This window comes from Eulemur rufifrons, chromosome 7 (assembly GCF_041146395.1).
Source record: "Eulemur rufifrons isolate Redbay chromosome 7, OSU_ERuf_1, whole genome shotgun sequence".
Classification (NCBI taxonomy): Eukaryota; Metazoa; Chordata; class Mammalia; order Primates; family Lemuridae; genus Eulemur; species Eulemur rufifrons.
In genome coordinates, this window is record NC_090989.1 from 50,594,310 (window position 1) to 50,619,973 (window position 25,664).

General features: G+C 34.2%; 1 protein-coding gene across 4 annotated transcripts in view; it reads left to right on the plus strand.

Moving 5' to 3' along the window:
* Nucleotides 1-25,664, plus strand: part of ALCAM (activated leukocyte cell adhesion molecule) — a 193,896-nt gene that overhangs the window by 124,414 nt on the left and 43,818 nt on the right. For all 4 annotated transcript variants that reach the window (XM_069475072.1, XM_069475073.1, XM_069475071.1 and 1 more), the window contains 2 exons: nucleotides 19,615-19,715; nucleotides 23,085-23,304. In XM_069475072.1, coding sequence (XP_069331173.1) covers nucleotides 19,615-19,715; nucleotides 23,085-23,304 — 321 coding nt within the window. The remainder of the gene's footprint in view (nucleotides 1-19,614; nucleotides 19,716-23,084; nucleotides 23,305-25,664) is intronic.

Genomic DNA, 25,664 nt, shown 5'->3' on the forward strand with positions numbered 1-25,664 from the left:
AAAGATATTGTATCATGTGCTACATAACATTAGTGACAGACAACATTTTTAAGAATGAAGACCTGGGTGGCTATCAGAGTCCATGATCCTCAGGGCTTGAGGTCATGCTTTTGGAAATCATTTCCCAGACTTGGGGTGTTTGAGGAGAGCACAGAGAAGCAAATGAATGGTGAATAGGAGAAAGGCCTTCAGCAAGGCAGCTGCAGGTTAGTCGGATTGATTGACTTCCCAGCAGACCAGAGCACAGTTTACTCAATTACCCTTTTGTACAACTAGGAAAAAAAGAGAGGAACACCAGAGACTGCTAGCTCCCAGTTACCAATATTTTTTGAAAGAGATATTTGAAAGATACATAAACAATATTTTCCGCTCTTTCCCTGTATAAGAAAGGCATTGTGCATAAAATCAAAACTGAAATTCACTAGTAACTGAGATTAGTAGCCATAGTCTTTGATCACACTATCACCTTGAATTGGAGTATTTAAACAATAATGGCACAGTGGCTTTGTAGTTTATATCAGAGTTTTGCATGAAGTTCTCAATCCACTCATCAGTGTTTTCAGAAACACTTCTGGACTCTCAGATGAATTCAGAAATGGCTCTAAAAAAGAAAAATGAGTAGTGACCGAAAAGCACAATATTCCAGGCCTTTTTATTAACATTTCATTTTTGCACTTTCTTTGTCAAAGCTCTAATTGGTAAGCACAAAGCTTAAAACAAAGCAAACAGCAATATTTCTGTAGGACTGTTTACATTCCAGCTTTGGGTTTTTCTCTTTCTGTAGTTTATGGAGTATAGCAACAAGGGCTTGCATGTGTTAAAGCCAAATTGCATTTTGCATTAACAATTTGCGTTTAGAAATCCAGGCACCTAACACATTTAGAGTTAATATTTGCTTTGGACTGTTCTACTTATTTAGTCTCAAGCTTTTCCAAAGAGTTAACACAAAAAGACAGCCTTCCTATTTGCCTCGTAAGTGTATGATGTCACACATAGTATATGATATGCTTCTACAGAGACTGGATATTAGCTGTTCTTCACATGAGCCATATACTTAGCTGCGTTGGGAAAGGTGAACTTTGTAGTGACAGGATGCGGCAAACTTACTGAAGCTCGTCTCAATTCCGCTTTGGAAATGTCTTCTGTCTCCTTTTCACTGTGCCTACTCTTTCTTCCAACTGCCCTATTTCACTGAGTACATAACCTCCTAAACATTTTAGCTTTCTGACAGGTTTACCTTCTCTGAGTTCCTTCTTAGCTGATTTGCCTCCATACTGCTGCCAAAAATAATTTTCAATAGTAAAAATCTAACCACTTCACTGCCATACTTATACCAAAAAGCTTTTTATTGCCTCCACATTCCTTACAAAATAAAGTGCAAATTCTTTAAGCTATTATTTAAGGCTTTCAGAGTATAACCCCAAAGCTTCCTTTCCATTTGCATTTCCTTCCATCTCCTCTCACATCCTCTAAAACCTCAGCCACACTGGTTGAACAAGATTATGCCTTCGCTCTGGCCTTTCTTTTGCTTGGAGTTTCTTTCATTCTTCTTTTCACTTGAAGAAATTCTCATCTGTGAAGATTCAGTATAAATGTCCATCCTGGAAAAAGCCTTCTCACACCTATTCAGCAATCCCTCCTGTGCTTCCACAGCATTTCCCATATAATCTCTATTATTCCGGTAAGTCAAAGCCCAGAGAGATAAAATAGCTAACATTTATTGAGCACTTACTATACGAAAAGCACCTTTTAAAGCAACTTATACATATTAATTTATTATATTCAACATAACACTATGAGCTTGATAGTATTATTGTGATCAATTTTATAGCTGGAAAACGTGAGTGCACTTGGTTAAGTAACTCACTGTAGGTCACCAAGCTTATTAATAGCAAAGCTTGATTCAGACCCACGCAGTTTGAATCCACAGACCATGCCTTAACTATTATGGTCTGCCACCAGTTGTGTTTCATTTCTGTCTTCTAGATTTTAATCTCCTTGGAAGAGATAACTTATTTATGTTTCTATGTCCAGCATGAATATATAGCGTCTGTCATATTTTAGCCAATCAATAGCTTTATGTCCAATTTATCTGAATTAATGTGAATCAGTCTATTAGATTAAGGAAATTAGATTTTTAAAACTTTATAGAAAAAAATTCCTAGAAAAATATCAAGGAATGTTTAATACAGGTCAATAAAAAATCACTTATTTAAACCTGTGGCTCTTGATGTTTAGCATATATCTTTTATAGTTTCTTGATTATATCAACAATATTGGATAAATGTTTAACCCATATTTACTACAGTCTATTTTTCAGATACATTCGCTTTTTCCATTTTCAATAGATTATTTTATTTGCCATATACATCATCATAAATTGTCTTCTAGCTACAAAGGTTTTATAATGAATAGCAAATTTCCCTAATGATATTTTTTGAAGTACAATTATATCAATTATTTTTATTGATCATATATGTTTGCCTTGGTAACTGTTAGGTAAGAGGTTGTGTTGGAAATTTTCTTTGTAGAATAGCTTTCAGATTTTAAAATTAGAGATTCAAATCTATGGATTTCTAAATAACAAACTCCCTGAAGTCATGCAAATTATCCAAGAGATATTTAATACATACTTGTTGATTGAGCATGTACCAACAATCATATTTGTATGTTGAGGTTTTCTGCAATTCAAAAAACAAAAAGGAGAAAACATTTTAAATTGATTCCAGAGGTATTCTTATCACCTGTTATATATTCACAGAGAGGTAGAATTATAGCTGAAGAACACACACTTATGGCATATTTTTGTAGGACTCAAGAGGGAACTAACTTGAAAATTACCATTGGATTTTCAGGCAGTGACACAGTCAAAATATTTCAGTCTTTTCTATTTGGTTTGTGTGTTCGGTTCCCAATTAATTACTTCCTGGGGGAAACTTTAGGAATTCTTTCACTTACAGATTCATAACAAAATGAGATTCATAAACAAAATACATGATATAGTCTGAAGCCCTGCTAGGACTCTTAGTGCTCAACTTTATAACCTGGTATTCTTTTAATGTGTAGGAATGGTGAACTTTTTTTTAACCTAAATGACACTATTATCTTTTAAAGTGGTTAAAAATAGCAGACCCGTAGAGGTAATAACATAATATTCATGTAGGGGAATTTTAAGTGTCATTATCTCCTTAAGCAGTTAACATGAACAAATTATCAAAGGCACTGTCTCTTTTAAACAGAAAGATGAACCAAATGTATTAGCACCTCAGTGGAATCAGGAATATGTGAGAAATATAATCATAAAGCAGCAATTGCTGAGCTGCAGCTCAGCCACCCAGGACGCTGTTCATCAGAGGTTTTGGTGCTGTTGGCAAGTCAGTACCTGCTGAGATCTGCCTGGGGATTCAGCTGCCTGGACTGGGATCACCTTTATTGATGGATGCCAAATCTTTGCCCTTGAAGATTTTAAAGTCCTTTGCTCCCCCTATACCAAGGGAATTTAGGTGGGACTATTTAAATACAGAATGTATTCTATAGACTGAAGAAATTATGTGTATTAATTTTTTAATTAATAGACTATTCATATCTTTTCCAGGTTTATAGAAAAATTCAGCAGAAAGTAGAGTTCCTATATACTCCTTCTACACTCCTCCCCCACCTAGTTTCTTCTATTATTAACATCTTTGCATTAGTACAGTACATTTGTTAAAATTGATGAGCCAACGTTGATACATTATTAACTGAAGTTCATAGTTTACATTAGGTTTCCTTCTTTGTGATGTATATTTTATGGGTTTTTACAAATATTTAATATTGTTAATACACCATTATTTGTATCAGAATATTTCACTACCTAATAATTTACTGTGCTCCATCTATTCATCCCTTCCTCCCTCCTTTGAATTTCTGGAAACTGCTGAACTTTTTACTCTCTCCATAGTTTTGCCTTTCCCAGAATGTCATGTAGTTAGAATCATATAGTAGTTAGTCTTTTCAAATTGACTTCTTTCACTGAGCAATATGCATTTAAGATTCCCTCATATCTTTTTCATGGCTTGGTAGCTCATTTCTTTTTATTGTTTAATAATAGTCCATTGTCTGGATGTATTATAGTTTGTTTATCCATTCACCTATTGAATGCCATCTTGGTTGTTTCCAAGCTTTGGCAGGTATGAATAAAACTTCTATAAACATACTTGTGCAAGTTTTTATATAGACATTAATTTTCAACTTATTTGAAAGTCATGATTATGAAAAATATTTTTGATGGAGAGTAAAGACACAGGTTGAGAACTTAGAAAGACATGGACGAATCCTAACCTTGTCACTTCAGTCATTCAGTGCATTTTTGTCAGAGGTCTGCTGTGCTACCTCTACTGTTGTACGTGTTAGAAATGCATAAAGGGCTACTCTGCCTGTTTCCCAAATGCCTTGTCTACATTAAAGAGCCTTATTAGACCTCTGGTTCCTGACCTAAAAGATGCCTGTATCCTTGGATATTTATGATTTTCTTTTTTATTTTGCAAATTAGACAAGCTGCCATGGACAAGACTTGTATTTCCTGGCAATCAATGCTCATTTGCTGCGTAGTATCCTACTGAGAGAAAAGTGTTAAAATACACTAATTTATTTTCTTTCCAGTCCTTCTAACCCATATGTCTTTAAAAATATTTATGTCTAAATATAGAAAGCATTTTCATACTTTTCAAACAATATTCTTTAATTATCTACAATATAAAATGAAATAAGAACATGGAATCACTTTCTGTATATCAAGTAAGGATGAGAATTGGACTTGATTTGAGAATTCATTTTGAGCTTTAGTTCCATCACATACTGGCTTGGTGATATTGGCTCAGATTCTTGACTTTGCAGGGCAAATAGTATCTTATTAGTAAAATGAAGTACCAAAATATGTATTCATCATACAGGTTTCTTTGCTCATTATACAGGAATTTTGTGAAGCCCAAATACAAAAATGTACATTGTATATAAAAGAATATTGCAAATTGTAAAACATCATAAAAATATTCACTATTAGTGTTATTGCTCCAATGTGTTTTAGGTCTATTTAATTTCTTTTCTATTGTATATGTTTTGAAATATGTACACATTATGAACTGATTACTACAGACAAGCAAATCAATATATCCATCTCCTCACATAGTTACCACTTTTTGTGTGTGTGATAAAAGTGCCTGAAATCTACTCTTAGCAAATTTCCAGTACACAATATATTATTATTATAACTATAATAATGCTTTGCTTTAGATCTTTAATCTTATTCAACCTTCATAACTGAAACTTTGTACCCTTTGACCAACATCTACTCATTCCCGCATCTCCCCATTCTTGGTAACCGCCATCCTCCTCTTTGTTTCTATGTATTTGATATTTTTAGGTTCCAGTATAAATAAGATCATGCAGCATTTGCCTTTCTTCATGTGGCTTATTACAGTTAGTATAACGTCTTTCGGGTTCATCTGTGTTGTCACAAATATCAGGATCTCCTTTCTTGAGGCTGAATAACATTCCATTGTGTGTGTGTATTTGTGTGTGCATGCGCACTCAGATATCTCTCTGAGTACTGATTTCCTTTCTTTGGGATATATACCCAGCAGTGGGATTGCTGGATCATACGGTAGTTTAATTTTTAACATTTTGAGGGATCTTCATAATGTTTTTCATAATGGCTCTACCAATTATTCCCACCAACAGTGCACAAGGATTTCCTTTTTTACACATTCTTGCCAACACTTGTTTCTTATTTTTTTGATAAGAGCCATTCTAATAGAGGTGAAGTGATATTTTATTGTGGTTTTGATTTACATTTCCCTGATGTGATGTTGAAACACATTTTCATCTACCTGTTGGGCTAATTGTCTTCTTTGGAAAAGTGTCTATTCAGGTCCTTTGACCACTTTTTAATCTGCTTTTTTCTTCCTTTTTGTTATTAAATTGTATGACTTCTTTATTTATTTATTTATTTATTTCAGTTTATTATGGGGGTACAAAAGTTCAGGTTACATACGTTGCCCATGTACCACCATCCCCCTGAGTCAGAGCTTCAAGCGTGCCCATTCCCCAGACAGTGCACATCGCACTCATCGTGTAGTTATATCCCCATCCCCTCCCCCCACCCCCATCTCCCCGAGTCAGCACCTTCAAGCATGACCATTCCCCAGACAGTGAGCAACGCACTCATCATGTAGGCATACACCCATCCCCTCCCCCCACCCCTACCTCAGTCTGATATCCAATTAGTGTCATTCCCAAATGTGCATTTAGGTGATGATCAGGGAAACCAATTTGCTGGTGAGTACATGTGATGCTTGTTTTTCCATTCTTGGGATACTTCACTTAATAGAATGGGTTCCAACTCTCTCCAGGAGAACCAAAGAGATGTCATATCACCGTTATTTCTTATAGCTGAGTAATACTCCATGGTATGTATACATATACTACAATTTACTAATCCACTCATGAATTGATGGGCATTTGGGTTGTTTCCACATCTTTGCAATTGTGAATTGTGCTGCTATAAACATTTGGGTACAGGTGTCTTTGTCATAAAATGACTTTTGTTCCTTTGGGTAGATGCCCAATAATGGGATTGCTGGATCGAATGGCAGGTCTACTTGAATCTGTTTAAGATATCTGCATAATGCTTTCCACAGGGGTTGCACTAGTTTGCAGTCCCACCAGCAGTGAATGAGTGTTCCTGTCTCTTCGCATCCACACCAACATGTGTTGTTTTGGGACTTTTTGATAAAGGCCATTCTCACTGAAGTTAAGTGATATCTCATTGTGGTTTTGATTTTCATTTCCCTGATGATTAGGGATGTTGAGCATTTTTTCATATGTTTGTTAGTCATTCTTATATCTTCTTTTGAAAAATTTCTATAACTATTAACCCTTATCAGATATATGGTTTGCAAATATTTTCTCCCAATCCATAGGTTGCCTTTTCATTTCATTGGTGGTTTCCTTCACTGTATAGAAACTTTTTATTTTGATGCAGTCCTACTTGTTTGGTTTTGTTTTTGTTGTCTGTACTTTTGGTGTCATATCCAAAAAAATCATTGCCAAGATTGCTGTCAAAGAGCTATTGCTCTATGTTTTCGTCTATGAGTTTTATGGTTTCCAGTCTTACATTTAAGCCTTTTGTCCATTTGGAGTGAATTTTCTGTGTATTTAGTTTATTATTTTTAATTTGGGTAATCTTTTACTAAATCAAAGTGGTGGTATTTTTAACTACATCTATACTGAAATCCTAATTTTCTGGAATTGGATAGTCTACTAATGTCAGAGGGTCAATACAATTATGTTCTGCCTAATTTCCCTCAGGTGTTAGTCAGGCTCCTCTGAGAAGCAGATGTCAAAATGGATTTAACGCACAAAGATTATATTAAGGGAAACACATGTGAGAAAAAAATAAGGAGGGAGATGGAGGGCTGGGAAAATCATCAGACTGCAAAGTAAACATGATACCAAGTGAATGTAAGGGGGCAAGAAGGTTGGATTAAAGTGTCCTAGACTGTCATGCCATCTAACAAAGGTTTGTCAGAGTGTTCTAGAGCCACAGTCAGCCTTCATAGGAGTCCCTTGTCTGTAAGAAACTTGCCTGCTTAAGTATCCCTGTTGCACTCAGTTATTAACTGGAAACAGCTTGTGAAAAGTGTGATCTTAGTTATGTTCCCAGCAGTTGAGGGTCTGTAAGGTCCATTTTCATGTCCACTACATTTCACAAATATATTTATTTATCCTAAATATTAAGCAAGGAAGATAAAGTTTTTATTTAATTGATGCTTCATTAAGGATGTGAAGATGTGAAGCACAGGTAGGTGAGATATGATGCAACTGTTAACAAGCACGGAAAACCAACCGAGTGCAGACACATTCTCAGGAGAGGTGCTCATGTATTGTGTTTAATAACACTATCCACATGCCCAAGTGTAATCAGAGTCTACAGAAGAGCCATCTTCCTGGCTGGCTCTGTAAGAACTTTTTTTCTCAGTGTTTTTGTTTTTGTTTTACCACCTTGTCCATGATAGCCCATTTTCCAAAAATTCTTCTAGAGAGGCGGTCATTAAACCATTTCCTAAATTATAGCATGAGAGACATTTTAAAATTATAAGTGGCCTCTGGGGCTGTAAGATGAAGTTTTCAAAGAGTTAAAATCTTTGGGAGTAAGGAAAAGTTTCAAACCCGGAGACAACTTCAGGTGCAGATTTTATATCCTTAGAAATGATAAAACTACTTTTCAATACGGCTTCCTATATTTCTCATCTCTACTCATTACCTTCCTAAATTATCTTGTTCTTTTTCCCACCTCGCCTCCCACTCATCAATTAAGAATAATGACTGACAGGAAAAATGGCACACATGAAAAGTTATTGTTAAAATATTAATAGATGTCAGTATGTCTCTCTAAGTTCGTGTATTCCAGAGTTATCATGCTGAGCTCCCACTGTGGGCTATCTACAATGGGGTGGCTGTCCATGTCACTGGGTCCTTGAGATGACACAAGATTTCTTAAGGCAGAAAGTTGACTTCATCTTCATATAATAGATTATGCGGATTTTCCAAGTGTGTGAAACTGTTTTATTTTTAAATTTTATCTTTCCTGTGCTTTTAATCTCTTTCAAAAATTTATCTTGGGCCAGGAGCGATGGTTCACAGCTGTAATCCTAGCACTCTGGGAGGCTGAGATGGGAGGATTGCTTGAGCTCAGGAGTTCGAGACAGCCTGAGCAACGGCAAGTCTCCGTCTGTACTGAAAATATTAAAAATTAGCCGGGAGTAGTAGTGTTTGCATGTAGTCCCAGCTACTCAGGAGACTGAGGCAGGAGAACTGCTTGAGCCCAGGAGTTTGAGATTGCAGTGAGCTATAATGATGCCACTGCATACTACCCTGGGTGACAGAGCAAAACCCTGTCACCCCTCGCCCTTCCAAAAAATTATCTTGGATAAACGTTCCTCTCTCTCCTGTTTCCTCAAAGCTAGAAAACTAGATCTTATAATAAGCTGACTTCAGTACTTAAAGAAAGGGAAAAATACCATAGAAAGCCATAATTTTCTTCCTATGACCTTAACTTATATTGCAACCCCTCCAGGGAGCTGTCAATTAAAAGCATGGAATTTACACAAATCTAAGTCTCGGAAATCAGCCAGCAAGCTGCACCAAATATGTGGAAAAACCTATTAAATAGCTTTTTAACCTTTATTACTTACCATGTTTGATTGTACAAATCTATAGCCTCAGGAGACATAGGCAATACTAATTGGAATTCATGTGAAGAAAAAAGCAAAAAGCTGTTTCAACTGATATAAACATTTCTCGGTATCAAGTTAGATACTTAATGTGGAATATACCAGAAGCTAGCATATTGGACAAGATCTCTCAACCAATACAGAAGCAGACATCCATTACTCTGCTCATTTAATAATATGAGCCCTAATAATTCACTTGTTATCTCTGGTAATTCACTACCTCAATTATAACATAAAATTTTCTGAGTCTGTAATTCTAATGCCATTGAATATTACTTTAAAAGCTAAAGCAATACAATTAGTGCAAGCTGTTATTAACAGAAGCTTTCTGGGTAAACAATGATGATCTTATTGGCTAAAAATCTTTGTGATATATTTTTTCTAAGGAATTTTGAAGAGGAATATTACAACTATTAGAAATTTCTTGTTTTGGAATTCGAGAGTATTATCAATGACAGCTTTGATTTTCTCAAATCAAGAGATCTTTGTGTTGTCATGACATTAAACAATTTGCAGAAAACAAATTTAATAATGTCACAGTAAGTAAGAACTCTGTCTGAAGATTGACTCTAGTCTAAATTCCAAAAGTTCCCATTACTTCAGATGATTCAATTAAGGTCTTTTGTGAAGCATTATGCCTGCTTTCCTGTTGATAATGTTCTCTTGAATATAGTACATTCTTCTCCTTGCTAAAATAATTGAATTGTATTCACAAATTCAATACAACTTTACGTGGTAAAATGCACAGGAAAGTGTAATTTTTCTTGATTTAAATAGGACTGATAGTTTTAAATAGTTAAACTTGGACTTTCATGCTCAGAAAATGTTCAAAACAATGGAGCTGATGTATTCATCTTTCCTTTGCATTACTTTAACCTGGAGGAATGTTCAAATATTAGTTTCTTTCAGCTACCTCTTCAGTTAAGGTAATTCCCAAACAAAGTGCTCAGGATCTGGATACAGACAATGTAAGAACTAATTGGAGAAATTAAATCAGGGTAGAAAGGAGCAGAAGGAAAATTGTACTTTGCTGATTATTTTATTATATTGACTAATTGAGTGGAAGGCTCTTCTTATAGGAGCACCTCAAAGACACAGCCTCAAGTCCTAGGACAAGTATGATAGTAGAAAATAGTCAATTTTATGAATTTCATTAACATAAATTATTAATTTCCCAAATGTTTTTAAATTTTATAATAGCAAAATATATACTATAAACGAAAACATACTTAAACATTTTTCCTATTTAGTCTTCTTCACTATGAAAATCTAAAATAAAATACATACTATTATTCTTCTTATATTAAAAAAAAAAAAATCTAGATTTTTTTGGTTCAGTTTATCCTCCCCACACACACACATAGAGCATGAGGTGTTTTTAAGACTTTCTTTTTAAATTTGTCACCACTTAGACCTGTGTCCTGGCATGTTGGCAAAGATCCCATAATCTAGTCAACACTCATCACTTAGGAATGATTCCTTGGTGACACAGGAATCCCATTGTGGGCCAAGTATATGGGAATCTTAGTCTCTTCAGACAAAAAGAATGTGAGAATAATTGCCAAAGAAACTCTAAAACCCAGTGCTTTAGTAACATTTTAAATGTAAGTCTAGATCTGTGTGCTTTTTTGCATATATATTATATTTCATTAAAACATTTTTTTACATTTCAAAGCAAAAATAGCTTTTGGGGGGGGACAATTTTAAGATACTAATTTCTAATCTAAATGCACAGGAATTTAGATTAGAAAATCTAATCTCTTCCCAGCTGTAGCTGTATTCCCTACAATTTCAAAGAATAGTATATTGTTTCTGTAATGTTAAATGCGGAGAAATGCGGTGAGCGAATTGATCTTTTAGAGCTTTACCAATGTAGTACCAGTGGGGCTTTAGTTTACTCATGATCATTGAGCTACTGCAACCTTGATGGTGCTGCAAAGACTTTCAAAATGAGTAAAATGTAGGCCTTGCCCTCAAATACCTTGCCGCATAGTGCAGGAACTAAACTGATAATTTCTCCCTCTTTAAAAAAGAAATTAAACTTTTAAATACATGAATAAATATATCTTTCTAGAATTTCCACTCCACGAGAAAGCAGTATTTTTTTAATCACTGCTGCATTCCTCACCCTACAACATCAGGTAGCCCAGAGTAGATAGTAGTCAGTGAATAAAGGAATGAATCAATGATCCAATTTTTTTAAATGCCAAAATATATCTTTTAAAAAATAAAAACAGTATATTTGTCTCACACTTTTTTCCAATGCGTTTTTGAAGAGGATTGTGTGGATATATACTCCACTTTAGTATTCCCGTAGTATTCCCGTATGAATGAATAGTTAGGTTCCTCCAATTTTTCAGTATTCAAAATAATAGCATCTTACCTTTGGATATAATCATTTGTGCATATATGCAAAAACTTTTGTAGGATAGATTCCCAGCAGTGATATTGCTGGCTTAGAGGATGCTATTAGCATTTTAAAAGCTGATACCAACAAATTGTGCTTCCATAAGTTCTATTCAATTTAGATTGAACCTTAAACTTTTACTTTTTATTTAAGGTCATCTTTGACAGTCTGATGAAATCTTTGAATCCTCTGTCTATAAAAACAAACCTTTCATTACACCACAATTTTTAAATATAATTTTATAGGATTTCATAGATGCCTTAAAGTTCATTGATGTATCCCAAGTTAAGAAATTCTAATAAGTGCAATAGAATTTGCATATTTTCTGATTTAAAATTCATGAAGCATCTCTCAAAAATAAAATTAAGGGTTCGTAACTTAAATCAATTCTGTTGCTTTTTGATCATTTCTAGATAAGATTTGTGCTTATAATTTTAAAGTGGCCCCAAAAGGGTGCTATTGTTGATGATGAGAGTAAAGAGATCTAACATTTTATTACATTTTATTAGAGAAATTTTATGTTCATGTATGAATGTGAGAAAACTGCCTTAGGACATGATCCTCATAAAGATCAAAGATCTACTCTGTAGAAAACATTATAATAAAAAAATGAGTTTTCTCTAAGAGAGAAAACCAAACATCACTCAATGCCTCTCATGCACTCTGCCTGTGAGGTACTCCCTATCTTCCTATCTATAGAGACCTTAATTCAGTGTTCAGATCAAATGAAATTTCCTCCAAGAAGCCTTTACCAATATCCTCAGTCTCATTGCTGGGATTGTTTTCTATGCTATACCACAAACTTAGTTTACCCATTAAGTACCTTATACTAATCCTATTTTGTTCTTTAAAAAAAAGGCCTTGGTATTGTATTTATATATTTCCCCCACAAAGCACACCTAAAACTTTGCCTGTAGTAAGTGTTCAATAACTACTCAATACATGACTGAATGTAAAACTAGATGATTTTTGAGAGAGACATTAAAGAATATATGGAAATTCAGCCAAAGTGAATGGGCCCCAGGAACTCTAAAAATCTGATAAAACGCTAATAACCAGAATCTACAAAGAAATCAAGTGAATCAACAAGAAAACATGAAACAACCCCATCAAAAAGTGGCCAAAAGACATGAATAGAAGCTTTTAAAAAGAAGCTAGACTAATGACCAATAAACATACAAAAAAATGCTCAAGTCTCTAATCATCAGGGAAATGCAAGTCAAAAGCACACCTCACTCCAATGAGATACCACCTCACTCCAATGAGAATGGCTTTTATCCAAAGGTCCCAAAACAACAGGTGCTGGCATGGATGGGGAGAGAAAGGAACACTTATACACTGCTGGTGGGACTGCAAACTAGTACAACCTCTATGGAAAGTAGTATTAGACATACCTCAAAGAACTTAAACTAGACCTACCATTTCATTCAGCACTCCCACTACTAGGTATTTACCCAAAGGAAAAAAAGATATTTTATAAAAAAACACACTTGCACTCAAATGTTTATAGCAGCACAATTCATAATTGCAAAGATGTGGAAACAACCCAAATGCCTATTAATACATGAGTGGATCAATAAAATTTGGTGTATGTATACCATGGAGTACTACTCAGCCATAAAAATTGGCGAATTAATACCTTTTGTAGCAACCTGGATGGAACTGGAGACCACCCTTTTTAGAGAAGTATTGTAAGAATGGAAAAACAAACACCTCATGTACTCACTACTAAAATTGGAACTAATTGATTGACACTCATGTGCACATATGGTAGTAAAATTCAAGGGAAACCAAGCAAGGGGGATCAGGGAGGAGAGGATGGGTAAATTCACACCTAACGGGTAAAATGCACACTAGCGGGGGTGATGGATATACTTTTAACTTTGACTCAAACTGCATAAAAGCAATTCTTGTAACCAAAATGTTTGTATCCCATAATATTCTGAAATTTTAAAAAAATGAGGTAGAGATGGGGTAAAGCATAAACTAATTGGGAGAAATTCTGACTTATCCAGCTTCATAGATCATTCCATACTTGTAGTATAATGAACTATCAGGTAATGTTAAATCAAAAAGGTAATTTTCAGCACAGCAATGCAAATACTGATACTGTATTTTTTAAACTTTATTGCTTGTATAGATCTTTCTGTAACATAATATGGATTATAACATTGACCTGTAGTCTAATGAAAAGATAAATATTTAGAACATTATGAGATACCAAATTTTGAAGTGAAATAAAGAGTACATATCTTAAAACATAATCCTGGGTACTAGCAGTAGTTTATAATTTAGTGAGGTGGTCATTTTCCCTATGAAGATAATTCCAGTGGCCCAACCATTTATCTAGAATGCCTAATGTAATGAACTTATGAAATTGTAGGAAGTGGTAAAGGAAAGAGAAAGGAAGAATTACTATTTTTTTTATTTGTAGGTATTAATTATACCTACATTATAATATATAACACTTGTGAAAGTTAATGCAGAAAGTGAATTTTAAACAAACTATTTCAGATTCACCAAAGACTCAACCTGGCCTCCAAGTGCTCAAGTTTTTTGAAGGAAAATTAATGAAGAAAAAGAGGGGAAGGAACAAACTCTTCTCTCTGTTTTGCAAAATGACATTAGCTTTCATCAGATATCCTCTGCTATCCACCATCCATTCCAAATTGGTTATACCACTTGTATCTCACACATACACACAAAGGGCTTATTTTATATATCTCATGACCTTGACAAAAATCTTAAACTTTTGTTTATGGAATAAAGTATGGGAGGAATTGAGAGATAAGATAACTCTGCATGATTGAATCATAAAATGTCAGGCTTGGAAGGCACTTTAAAGACACATATTCCACTCTCTCAGTAGAACTATGATATTTTATTATATTAAATAAAACTTATGTAATATGATAGCTTAGAATGTTTAGTATATATACTTATATAGAATGTATAATTTGTCCTGGATTCTGGTACATGAAGTAGATTTGCTAAAACAAAATACCTTTGTCATTTTTGTAAAGAGATTGGGAATCCAATTCCTAAAGTCGGGAATCCAATTCCTAAATCAGGAATCAATCCCACTGTTGCGGTTTAATATAAGATGTTTCTGTGAGGGAAACAAATTTGGTAATAACCAGGCGTTAGGTGCCATTTTTTCCTCTATCCCTCTGCTTGTATTCAGTGATCAGTCTTACACTATGATTCAACTTTGCTTAAAATCCCTTTATTGGAAACCACAGTTTTATTGACTATAAGAAGCCAAGAGTTGAAGGTTTAAACCAGTGATTCTCAACTGGGTAGGATTGGGGGGTGCAATTTTGCCTCCCAAGGGACATGTGTCATGTCTGGAGACTTTTTGGTGTCATAACAGGGGGAAGAGTGGTGCTGTCATCTAATGGGTAGAGACAGGGATGCTGCTAAACATCCTATAATACACAGAACAGCCCTCTCACAATAAAGATTTATTCAGCCCAATGTGTCCATAGTGACCAGGTTGAGAAACACTGCTGTAAACAGATATTACAAAATATTTATGTGTTTCAGTTAGAGTTGTACATATCCTTATTCAGAGGCAAATAGGAGTATTAGTATGGTTGTCTTTCAAAATTAGTCAAATAAATTTGAAAATAATTTTTATTTTCTCATTTATACGTACCTCCCCCCCAACAGTTCATTTGTTCAAATAAGACTCTCTAAAACTTTGTGAAACTGTAATGTCATAATCTCTGAGTCCACTGTAATTGCCATTAACCCTTTTATAGCACCTAGCAGAACTACAGAGCTCAAAAGGCTTTTAAGGATGATAATAAGTATTAATGATAATAAGTAAAAAGCATTAGTGCAATAAATAAAATTAAACATGCTAAATTACAGCATGTAAAAGTAGACTCTAATTCTCATTCTATGTTCTGTACTATTTGCTATTCTTCTGCTTGAAATGTGGTAGCAGAGTCTGAACTTTATTCTACCCCAACTCAAATGTCCATATGCCAGCGATGCAAAGAGAATGATTCCTCTGAACTTGAAAATTATTAATAGTTTATACAGAAAAAGAATTAATCACCAATATGGCCAAAATTACCTTTTTTTAATTAGAAATAAAAAGTATTTACCTAACTTCAAAATTGTACCAAAGTCTGTTTTCAGAGTCTCTTTTAAATCATTTGCTGTACAAAATGCCTGACTATAACTAGCTTGTATTTTACAGTCAGTGGCCTGAGTCTCTATGTCAGAATTACTCTGCCAAGAGATTGTTCTTATCCTGTGCTTACCCCACTGTATTTCCATTAACTTCCTCTATGTAGCCTTTTTAATTGCATTGCTCTTTACCTTTGTTTAATAACCCTTTATTTTAAAATGCTTAAATAATTACACATTGCTTCTCAAGTATGACATATTTTTATACCTTATTTTGTGTCAGGACATTTTGATAGCAACAGTAATAGTAAGTCATAAAAATGTCTTAAATTTATAGAACACATTTAATAGAGAAGGTTCTAGTCCATTTGAAAGTTTCTTACAACCTGTGCTTATACACGGAGACATAACACATACCGCACACAAATTCACACACACATTTGGTTTACATTCCACATTTAGCCACTTTGAAGAAGGACAGTATAGGCATTCTATATTTGCAATAGTGCAATAATCTGTAAGCTACAAAACCATGAATAATTTAACCAACTAATATTACAGGGAGAAAATTTCAGGGGAATTCTAGTAAGCTGAACTCAATTTTCAGACTTGCCAATTCAAAGATAAAAAAGCTTTTTCTCCTATGAAAAGTACAAACAGAATCATTTGGGTTGACAGGTACTTTGGGTCCCTTTTGCTCTTCTTCTCAAAGATTAAGATATATTTAGAAATTAGGATGTAATTAATCACCAAATCATGGTAGTCTTTGTGGCCACTTTATTAGAAATAAAGTGGATATTAGAAATATTTGCTGTTCCACAGATGCAAGATATCAGTCCTTCTATCAAATGAACTTCAAAGTCAGTATACACTTACCAGAAAAGGGAAATTGATAATTACGACAAACTTGAAAATCAATTCTAAAATAACTACAATTATGTCTTCCAGTGCCATTCAACTTATTATCATTCATTCTTCCCTAGGCCGGTGGAACACTGTTCATGTACCTAAACTGTTGGCTTTTTACCTACTGCCCTCCTTCTTGTCAGGTGTCTTTTTTCCCTCATATTTGTGCTACTCTTCAGAGTTCCATCCTGACTGATTTTGGATTTGGAGCTGTCATTAAAAGACACAGTCCATAAATTTTCAAATACTCTAAAAAACAACTTTTGCTTTATGGTCATCACAAGTAGAGGAAGGGAGAATTTTATAGTATCATTTTCCAATCAGGAAGCAAAAGTCATCCTTAATTTCTCTTAAAGGTAAGGGGGGAAATGTTCTCTCTACTAGTTCTATCCATGAACTCCTGTGTTTCCTTTTTATTTGTTTCTCCCCAAGCCAGAGACCATGGTCCAAAAACAAAATCCAGGTTTTCTGCACACCAAGGGTAACATATGACAGCCTTTAGAGTATATGGTAGGATTGAGACTTCCCAAAGTTCTGGTGTTGTCAACTCATCTCTGATTGTCAAAGATGTTATTATAGTCCAAAGGACTTCATAGCATTTAAATGAGAAATCATTTTATTAGACACTCATTAAATGCTAGGCATTATTCCTGGAGATACAAAGATAAAAAAATATATGGTCCCCTCCCTGTTGTAATTGTGCTTTCATCATGCTAATACACTATGTACTTGAAATTCATACAGCTTTAAAACCTGTTATAAAATTTGATGTATATATAGCACATTAAAGTTCTATAGGGAAGAGAAAGGAAAAACGGTTTGTGAGAAAGGGCAAAGCATTAAATGGAAAAGGAATTTTCTTTTATTTCCCTTTACCTGGCAAAGGATTCACCTCATTGGTGCCCAAGCTCTGTAAACGGTTTTTACCCCTTGGCCAACCATGGAAGAATTGTCAGTTTTCAAAGGAAAGTGTATTTTAAAATGATAGGAGACGATTAGAGGTGCATGTCCTGCCGTAATTTAAGGTATAGGGATGGATCATCTCAAAATTATTACATATTCAAGTGCCTTGCTATAAAAGATGAAAAAACAAAATATGAAATCACAAAATGATTTCCTTGGCTGGGCAGAGCTGCACCTGTGTAGTGTATGAATGAGTTTCAAAATACATGGTAGAAATTCCACATATGTAAGCCAAACATCACAGAAAACAAGCACTGTAATGTGCAATAGAGCAATTTCCTACACGTTATTGGTTTGCATGTCTGCAATCACATGTCTAGATCCCCATTATTTTTATTTTAACAAGACTGAAGAGGAAAATTTGTTCATTTACAGTATTATGCTTTTCAATGGCTTGAAGTTAAAAGGGATTATCATTACAGTATGGAGAACACAAGACAATTTAAAGATTATTGAGGTAATTTTTTGTTATGGTACTGAACATCTGATAAGGGATTTTAAGTAATCCTCATCTCCCAAAGAGCAAGTGAAGGCATATTCTCATTTCTTATATATTGTATTCTGTATCTTAACAATGCTAAAAATACTGAAAATTAGTTATTAGGCTGCATATTTACTTGGAAATGTGTGTTCTCTCTTATGTTTTTGTTCATTGGGGCAAAATTTAAAGGAGTGGTTTCCTCAATTGATAGCATTTTAAAATGGGAATTTTATTACTTTTTTTTTACTGAAGTTAATGATTTTTATTCCTATATGAAATTTTGTATACACTGTGATTGATGGAAAACAATGAAAAATGATATCCACCCAGTCCTGTTTCTTCAGAAAGTCATAAAATGGTTTTATTTATGTGTTGCAGATTGCCTTAGCTTTGCATTTTAGCACCACCTGGTGGACAAAATATCATTTGTTTATTTTTTTCTTTGTTTAAAACAGCCCCTTCCCACTCTGTATCCAATTATGACATATCTTAATAGATATTTAATTGTAAAAGTTCTAAAGTTTAAGGAATATTGCAAACAAAATAAGGTTTAAAAATCTGAGATGTTTCCTGAGTAATAATATCAATTTAAGTGCCTGAGTTTTTTTAAGCCCTCATGAATACATACAGATTTGAATAGCATTTTATAGTCACATGCAAAAATTAATTTTTTCCACATTTTAATTATTTATCATGTGTATTTTTTCTCAATAAAGAAGTAGATAAGACCAGGAAGTTTTCTGTACTCTATTAACAAATTGTGGTTTAAATTATATTATCTTCCCAAAATGCAGGTAATCACGTTGTAAACAACACTTTATGAAGAATGTTCATATTGTAAATTCTTTCCCTGTTGACATTTTATGAAAAACTAAAATTAATATTTTAACTTATACTACTATAAAATAAACCACTTTGATGTTCACCTTCCCCTTGTAAATAAAATTCAATTGTGGTCTGACATATATATTAGTTCTCAGTTTTTAATAGTTTTTAAAATTTTTCAGAAGATAAATTGGATAATATTTTCAAATGAAAAATACAAATATATTTAGAGCTAGCCTTGAGAATTTTAAACATATTAATCTTTGTGTAGTTCCACATTTCTATGAAATGTAGTGAAAACGATAATCTAACCTCAGATTCCACTATGTTCTTTTGGAATACACTACTTGTCTATTCCCTGGTAAAACTGGGGTGGGGGATCCTATAAATTTGAATTGTGTGCTATTCAAAGACTTAGTAGCTATATAAGGTCTATTAATATTTAAATAGAAAATATGTTCTAGTCTCATATATTTTGTGTGTCATTTAAAATGAAACTATAATAGATAATCTTTATTAAAACATGCATCTTGAATTTAAGTTATTTACCTTGTCACTTTAAGAAAACACTTAAAATTCTCTCTCTCTCTCTTCTCTCTTCTTTTTCCTTTTATCTAAAGGCCTTGGAGGGTATACTGTAAATTCAGCATATGGAGATACCATTATTATGCCTTGCCGACTCGATGTACCTCAGACTCTCATGTTTGGCAAATGGAAATATGTAAGTTTGACCTACTTTGGATTTGGTTAATTGCCTCGGGTTTTTTAAATAAAATTCTTTCAGTAAGTAAATGCTAATTTCAAATTAACTTAATGGCAATAGTGAACTGGGGGTAAAAATGTAGGAAGGTAAAATTAATGTGTCGAATATGTCAAAAAATAATTCATGTCTTACATAACAAATGCTATTTTAAAATACAGCCAACAAACACGTAATTCTTAGATCATATTAGTCTGAAAGACTCAACCTTAAGTGTTAGAGGTAGAGAAAAAGGCACAGTTCCAGAATATAATCAGCAGATTATAGGACAGAGCTCAGTGGAACATGACAACCTTTCTCCACTTACTCAGGTTTTCTGTTTGATGTGGCTATTGTAAAGGCAAGATATATCAGAAGCCAGAGCCCTTAGATAGTCATTGAGAATTAGTTAGTCATCAGCATTACAAACTTGTTTGTGGTGTTTAGCCCTGAAACAGTGTTGATGTTGTAGGGTTTATTTTTTACATTTAACATTGTCAATTTTATCCACATTTCTTGCAGATAGCAAAATCTTATTTTTCTCAGGTGTGGAGGAGCAGATGGGTCTGGAATGGAGGGTAGAGATCCTCGTAGGTGCATGTGGAATGGCTAGGTAGCTTTGCCTGATAAAGTGTCTTAGTTTAATTACCAAAATTAATGAAAAATATCTGTGTGGTACAATTTCCCAATGATGGACCACGGGAAACTAACGGCAGTTTGCAAACTTCAAGTAGATATATGTTTCCCTGGACACAATAGCAAAGTTTTCCTAGATCCTTGAAATGTTAAAAAAAGATATTTGCAGAGGGAAAGAATTTGGTGGTCAAATAATTTATGAAGTTTCTTTATCGTAACACTTCTGAGAGCCTTTCATCCGTTAAGATACATTATGAATTATCCGAGGGCCATAGTTTGATTCATTTCTTAGGTTTATTTGGCCACACAACTTTTTTCCTCAAATATCTCCAAGAACAAACATTCTGAAGAATGCACTCTAAGAAATGTGCTTAAACTTGCACTCAAGGGATGATCTAACATAATCTTTTAAAATGTGGATTCCGAAGTCAGACCCACAGGTTCAATCATATACTCATTGTGGGATTCTGCACACATGAATTAACCCCTGTTTTCTCATTTATGCAATGAGATAATTATATTCTCCTCATGGTGGTGTTGTGAGGTTACAGGAAGTAATTCATATCAAAATACTTACCTAGTACTTGCCATGTGGTAGCGGCTTGACAATGTGAGCTATTATGTCTTCGAGGCTGTAAACTCCTAACCACACTATTCTTATGTGAGTGGAAAATTAAAGGAAAGGCAGGTTGCAAAGCAGCACAGCACTTCTCTGCACTCTCCTCCTGTTATCCGGCTCCCTGGAGGTAATTTTGAACTAGTTCCAGTTTTCTATAAACGTGGAAATTTGAAGTTAAGACTTATGAGGAAAAAGTCTACTAGCACTCCCAAAATTCCAAGGGCCTGGAAGATTACCACATAATTCACCTGTTGAATCAAATCTCCTGCCAAAGTAAATGGAATCAAGTGGCAAAAAAAACTCTTGCAATCATAGAAAATTCTAGCTATAACCTAGGGAGTAATTTTCACCTAAACTGAACTGGCACAGTGGTACTGGAGACCAAACAAAAATGACAATTTTCACATTGATTGTTAGGCAGAAAGCTTCAGCAATAAATTGATGAGATACGTACGTGCTCTCAAGTCAGTCTTGATTTGTAGAAATAGTATACATGCTTTAGTTTAATGTAACCACCTGAAAGACTAGGTGAAGGTTTGGAAAAAAATAAAAGGAAGCAAATATGGAGGAGGGAAGGGCTAGTTTCTCCGGGATCACACTGTAAATCCCTATGAATGGAGGTCATATCTCCCGGGTCCCTCCTCTCAGCCCCACTCCTGCCACCTCTTCACCAGCAGCCACCACAGTGCCTGGTACGGAGTAGGTCTCTAATGGCTGTCAAGAGAGAGGTACAATGCAATCATAATGAAGCTAGGCTGCTGAGCTCAAATTTCCGCTCTGCTGAGATTTAAATAACGGGAAGTTATTTAACCAAACTGTACCTCCATGGTCAAATTTATAAAGGAGGCTAATATTATAACTTTAACTTACAGGGTTGTTAGAAGTGTTAAATCAATTACTGCATAGAAAGCCCAAAGAAAGCACCTACCATAAAGTTAAGTGATCAAAAATTAATAATAACTATTATTTATTGCATATGAGAATGAATACAGAAATTTAAGTTAGTGGTCTAACATATTTTCCCATAATGAAGGAATGATTTAAGGCAAGGATTTACATTGTAAACCTGTGGTAAGTCTACAAGATTTAAGAAGAACATTACTGATGTATTCAGATATTTAAGCAAGTAAATTTTTTGGACTCCAAGATTAACTTAGTAATTGATATTAATATGTTTTAAATTTAAGCCCCCATAGAATCTTAACATGTGCCATGTACTTTAATATGTTTTGTCATATTTTATTTTCTCAAACACCTTACAAGGTAAGGAAAGGAGGGATTGCCCCCTACTTTAGGTTACATTGCTTTTACATAACAGAATTTTTGTGGGACCCAAGGAAAAAAATGCATCCTATGTCTCCATGCTCTTGGCATAATTGTATATGCCAACCTATATCTTATTTTGATGACATATTTTTATATGATAGCCTTTGAGCTATGTTTTATGACTCAGATGGCAAAACCATGGATGGCAATGGTTAATCTGGTTCTATTGCTTAATGGATATGATTGTTTTACAAAGGTAAATACTGTTTCTCCATGAAAACTGATTAAACTATGTCATGTATAAAGGTCAGCTACATCAGTTTTGGCTGAAAGATGTGGACATTTAAAATATGTGGATTAAAGTAAAAAATACGCCAAAGATAATTGCCCAGGATATCCAAACCAGTATTTGCAGTTCAACTATGTACTTGTCATGATGCTTATATGAACATCATTTGGCACATTTGTATAGTTGCTTATATATATTTTTTAATTTTATATTAAATATAGTACCATCCATTGTCACTTTCAAAACAGTCACTAATTCTGTCTTCCTGATGCAAGAAAGGCTGATTCCTACAGCTCCGCCCTTTCATTTTCATACATTTAAACCAATACCTGAAAAGAACTTACAGCTTCTCTTCTTATAAGGAGTAATTTTCTGTCACCAAATATTTATGTGAGACTTGTATGCAAAATTATTTTTCTTGGACAGAAAGTACAGAGATTGGTGGAAGAATATGGCCAAGGAAATTGTGTTATTCTGGACGTAATCCTGAAACATTTTGAATATGCTTGTTTTTAAAATATATTATTATTTTAATTTTTAGGAAAAGCCTGATGGCTCCCCAGTATTTATTGCCTTCAGGTCCTCTACAAAGAAAAGTGTGCAGTACGACGATGTACCAGAATACAAAGACAGATTGAGCCTCTCAGAAAACTACACTTTGTCTATCAGTAACGCAAGGATCAGTGATGAAAAGAGATTTGTGTGCATGCTAGTAACTGAGGACAACGTGTTTGAGGCACCTACAGTAGTCAAGGTGTTCAGTAAGTAGTCTGCGATATAACTGCTAAGTGGAATCGATGGGCTAAAATATATTCTTTAGAAAGAAAACTGAACTCTCTGTAGTGTCTCTACATGAGGCATCTATACAGAAAGACTTTTAGAGATCTTCATTCTGCTTATATGTGCTATCAGCAATGAAAACAAAAATTCTGAAATTCAAATGGGAGATTTGCGATAAGGAACTAAAACAATATTCTCTGTTGTTTTGTCATATAAAAATTTCCTCCGTTCTCTGGACATGGTGGTGCAGGAAGGTCGCTTGAGCCCAGGAGTTTAAGGTTACAGTGAGCTATGATGACACCACTGCACTCTAGCCCAGGTGAAACAGCAAGATCCTATCTCAAAAAGAAAAAAAAAAGGATTGTTATAATTATTGAAAACACAATAAAACAACAACCATCACCAAAGGAAAATAAATAAATAAATAGAAATAAAAATTTCCTGAGGTATGAAGTACTACTAGTGATAGTTAGCATGTGATCTTAAATTTGACAGGTACAAATAAATGTTCTGTAGTATATACACAGATGCATAATACATATATAATCATACATGCCATGCATATACATACATTAGGCTGAATCACATGAAATGGCCATTTTGATATATAAAAACAATAAAATATGGGCAAATTCAAACTGTCTTGTGACTGAGAGATCTAAGTTTTCTATATTTAAATTCATATATAAAAATATAGAGAGACATTTTAGAGAGAGAGAAATATATATGTCTCCATCCTGACCTTTAATGCTTATTTAGATTTCAAAGTGTTCACTTAGTTTAGAAAATTCTCCTAAAATAAAAAAGCTAAACCACACCCTGAATGTGTCTGTGAGATACACCAACGGGAAAAAGGAGGGTAGAGCTGGAAGAGGAGAAAATTGTAAAGAAACTTGGCGTAATTACTGTAGTTACTATGGCAAAGTTACTTTGCCTAATGATAATATATAGTTAATGTTACTGTGCAAATATCTATGCAAATGAATGACTTAAGAAGTTATAATTAAAGTATTTCATCTTTTAAAATTCAAATAAAAAGTCCCACCACAGTTACATCATGATATTTTAGAAATTATAGGAGAAAAAAACAGGTCTCCAAAGTTTCAGAATGCCAGTCTCTTTTCATTAGGGAAGAAGGTCTCACTTTTCAACTTTTTTCTCTCTGCTTTCTGATAACTTGACAGCACCTAGAAATTATTAAAATAAATAGGAACAAAGAAATCCAGAGGGCCTCCAACTACATTAAGTAACCTAGGATTTTTCCTGTTTCTCTTGTATTCAACGAAGTAAGTAGGTCTGTCCCTTAAGTATTTATATGGACTTCAAAGCTCCTATGGGCTCACCATACGGATTCAAAGAGTGCTTATACTAAAAAGGAAACCTTTGTTCTCCAGAAGAACCTTGTAAAAGCATATTACATGTTTTCAGTTGATTACCTTTCAGCTTAGAAGGCCCTTTCCGGAAACCATTCACACTTCTCCATCATTGTGTGAATCAAACTAAGGAGCAAGTGTTTGCAGTCATGCCTATTTCCATAAAACATCCCAGGTAATCTGCATCCTGCGCTTTCCAATGGTCCGTGTATTTTCTTTCTTTCTTTCTTTTCTTTTATTTCACTTTGATGTTATTAGGAAGATGGAGGGTGCACTGCTTAGGATGCTTTTTCTAAACAGAGCAACCAAAAATTTTTTGATGATGATAGCTCATGATGACATAGATATAACTAGACATCAAAAATGTCCCACAGTAGGTACAGAGATTAAGTCACAGCACTTTCAGCGGTATGTGTATTAATCTGTCATTGTCAGGTTTCTTTTTTACTGTGTTAAAATTATCAAATATCATGATAGTGTTTAAAGGATTTGAGAAATTCAAGTTGTTCTGTTTAGAAGAATCATTTGTGACATTTTTCAAATTATCCTTTAAAAAAATAAAATGCCATACCAAAATCTGAAAAAAAAAATCCATATATTCTAATTCAAAAAAATTTATAAGCCGTTTTGTAATACAGAGAATTTCTATGATTATGAAAACAAACTCATACCCCACATACTGCCAGCACCCCCTGCCCTCTTCTCTTTTGAATGTTGTTGAAAACAAAGTGGTTCTCAGAAACAGAATTTGCATTCCAGGCTGTGGGCCAGGGAGAATTTACATAGACAAGTTACACATTCTTGAAAATGGTGTTTAGTAAGAAACTGTGAGACCCTCCAAATCCAGTGAAATGAACAGCATAGTTTATGATAAAGACAGTGTTTACAAGAGCATATAAGGGCTTTGCCTTTTTTTTTTTAATGAATTCACTTTGTTGGGTCACTTTTTGTGAAGCAAAAAGCAGCTG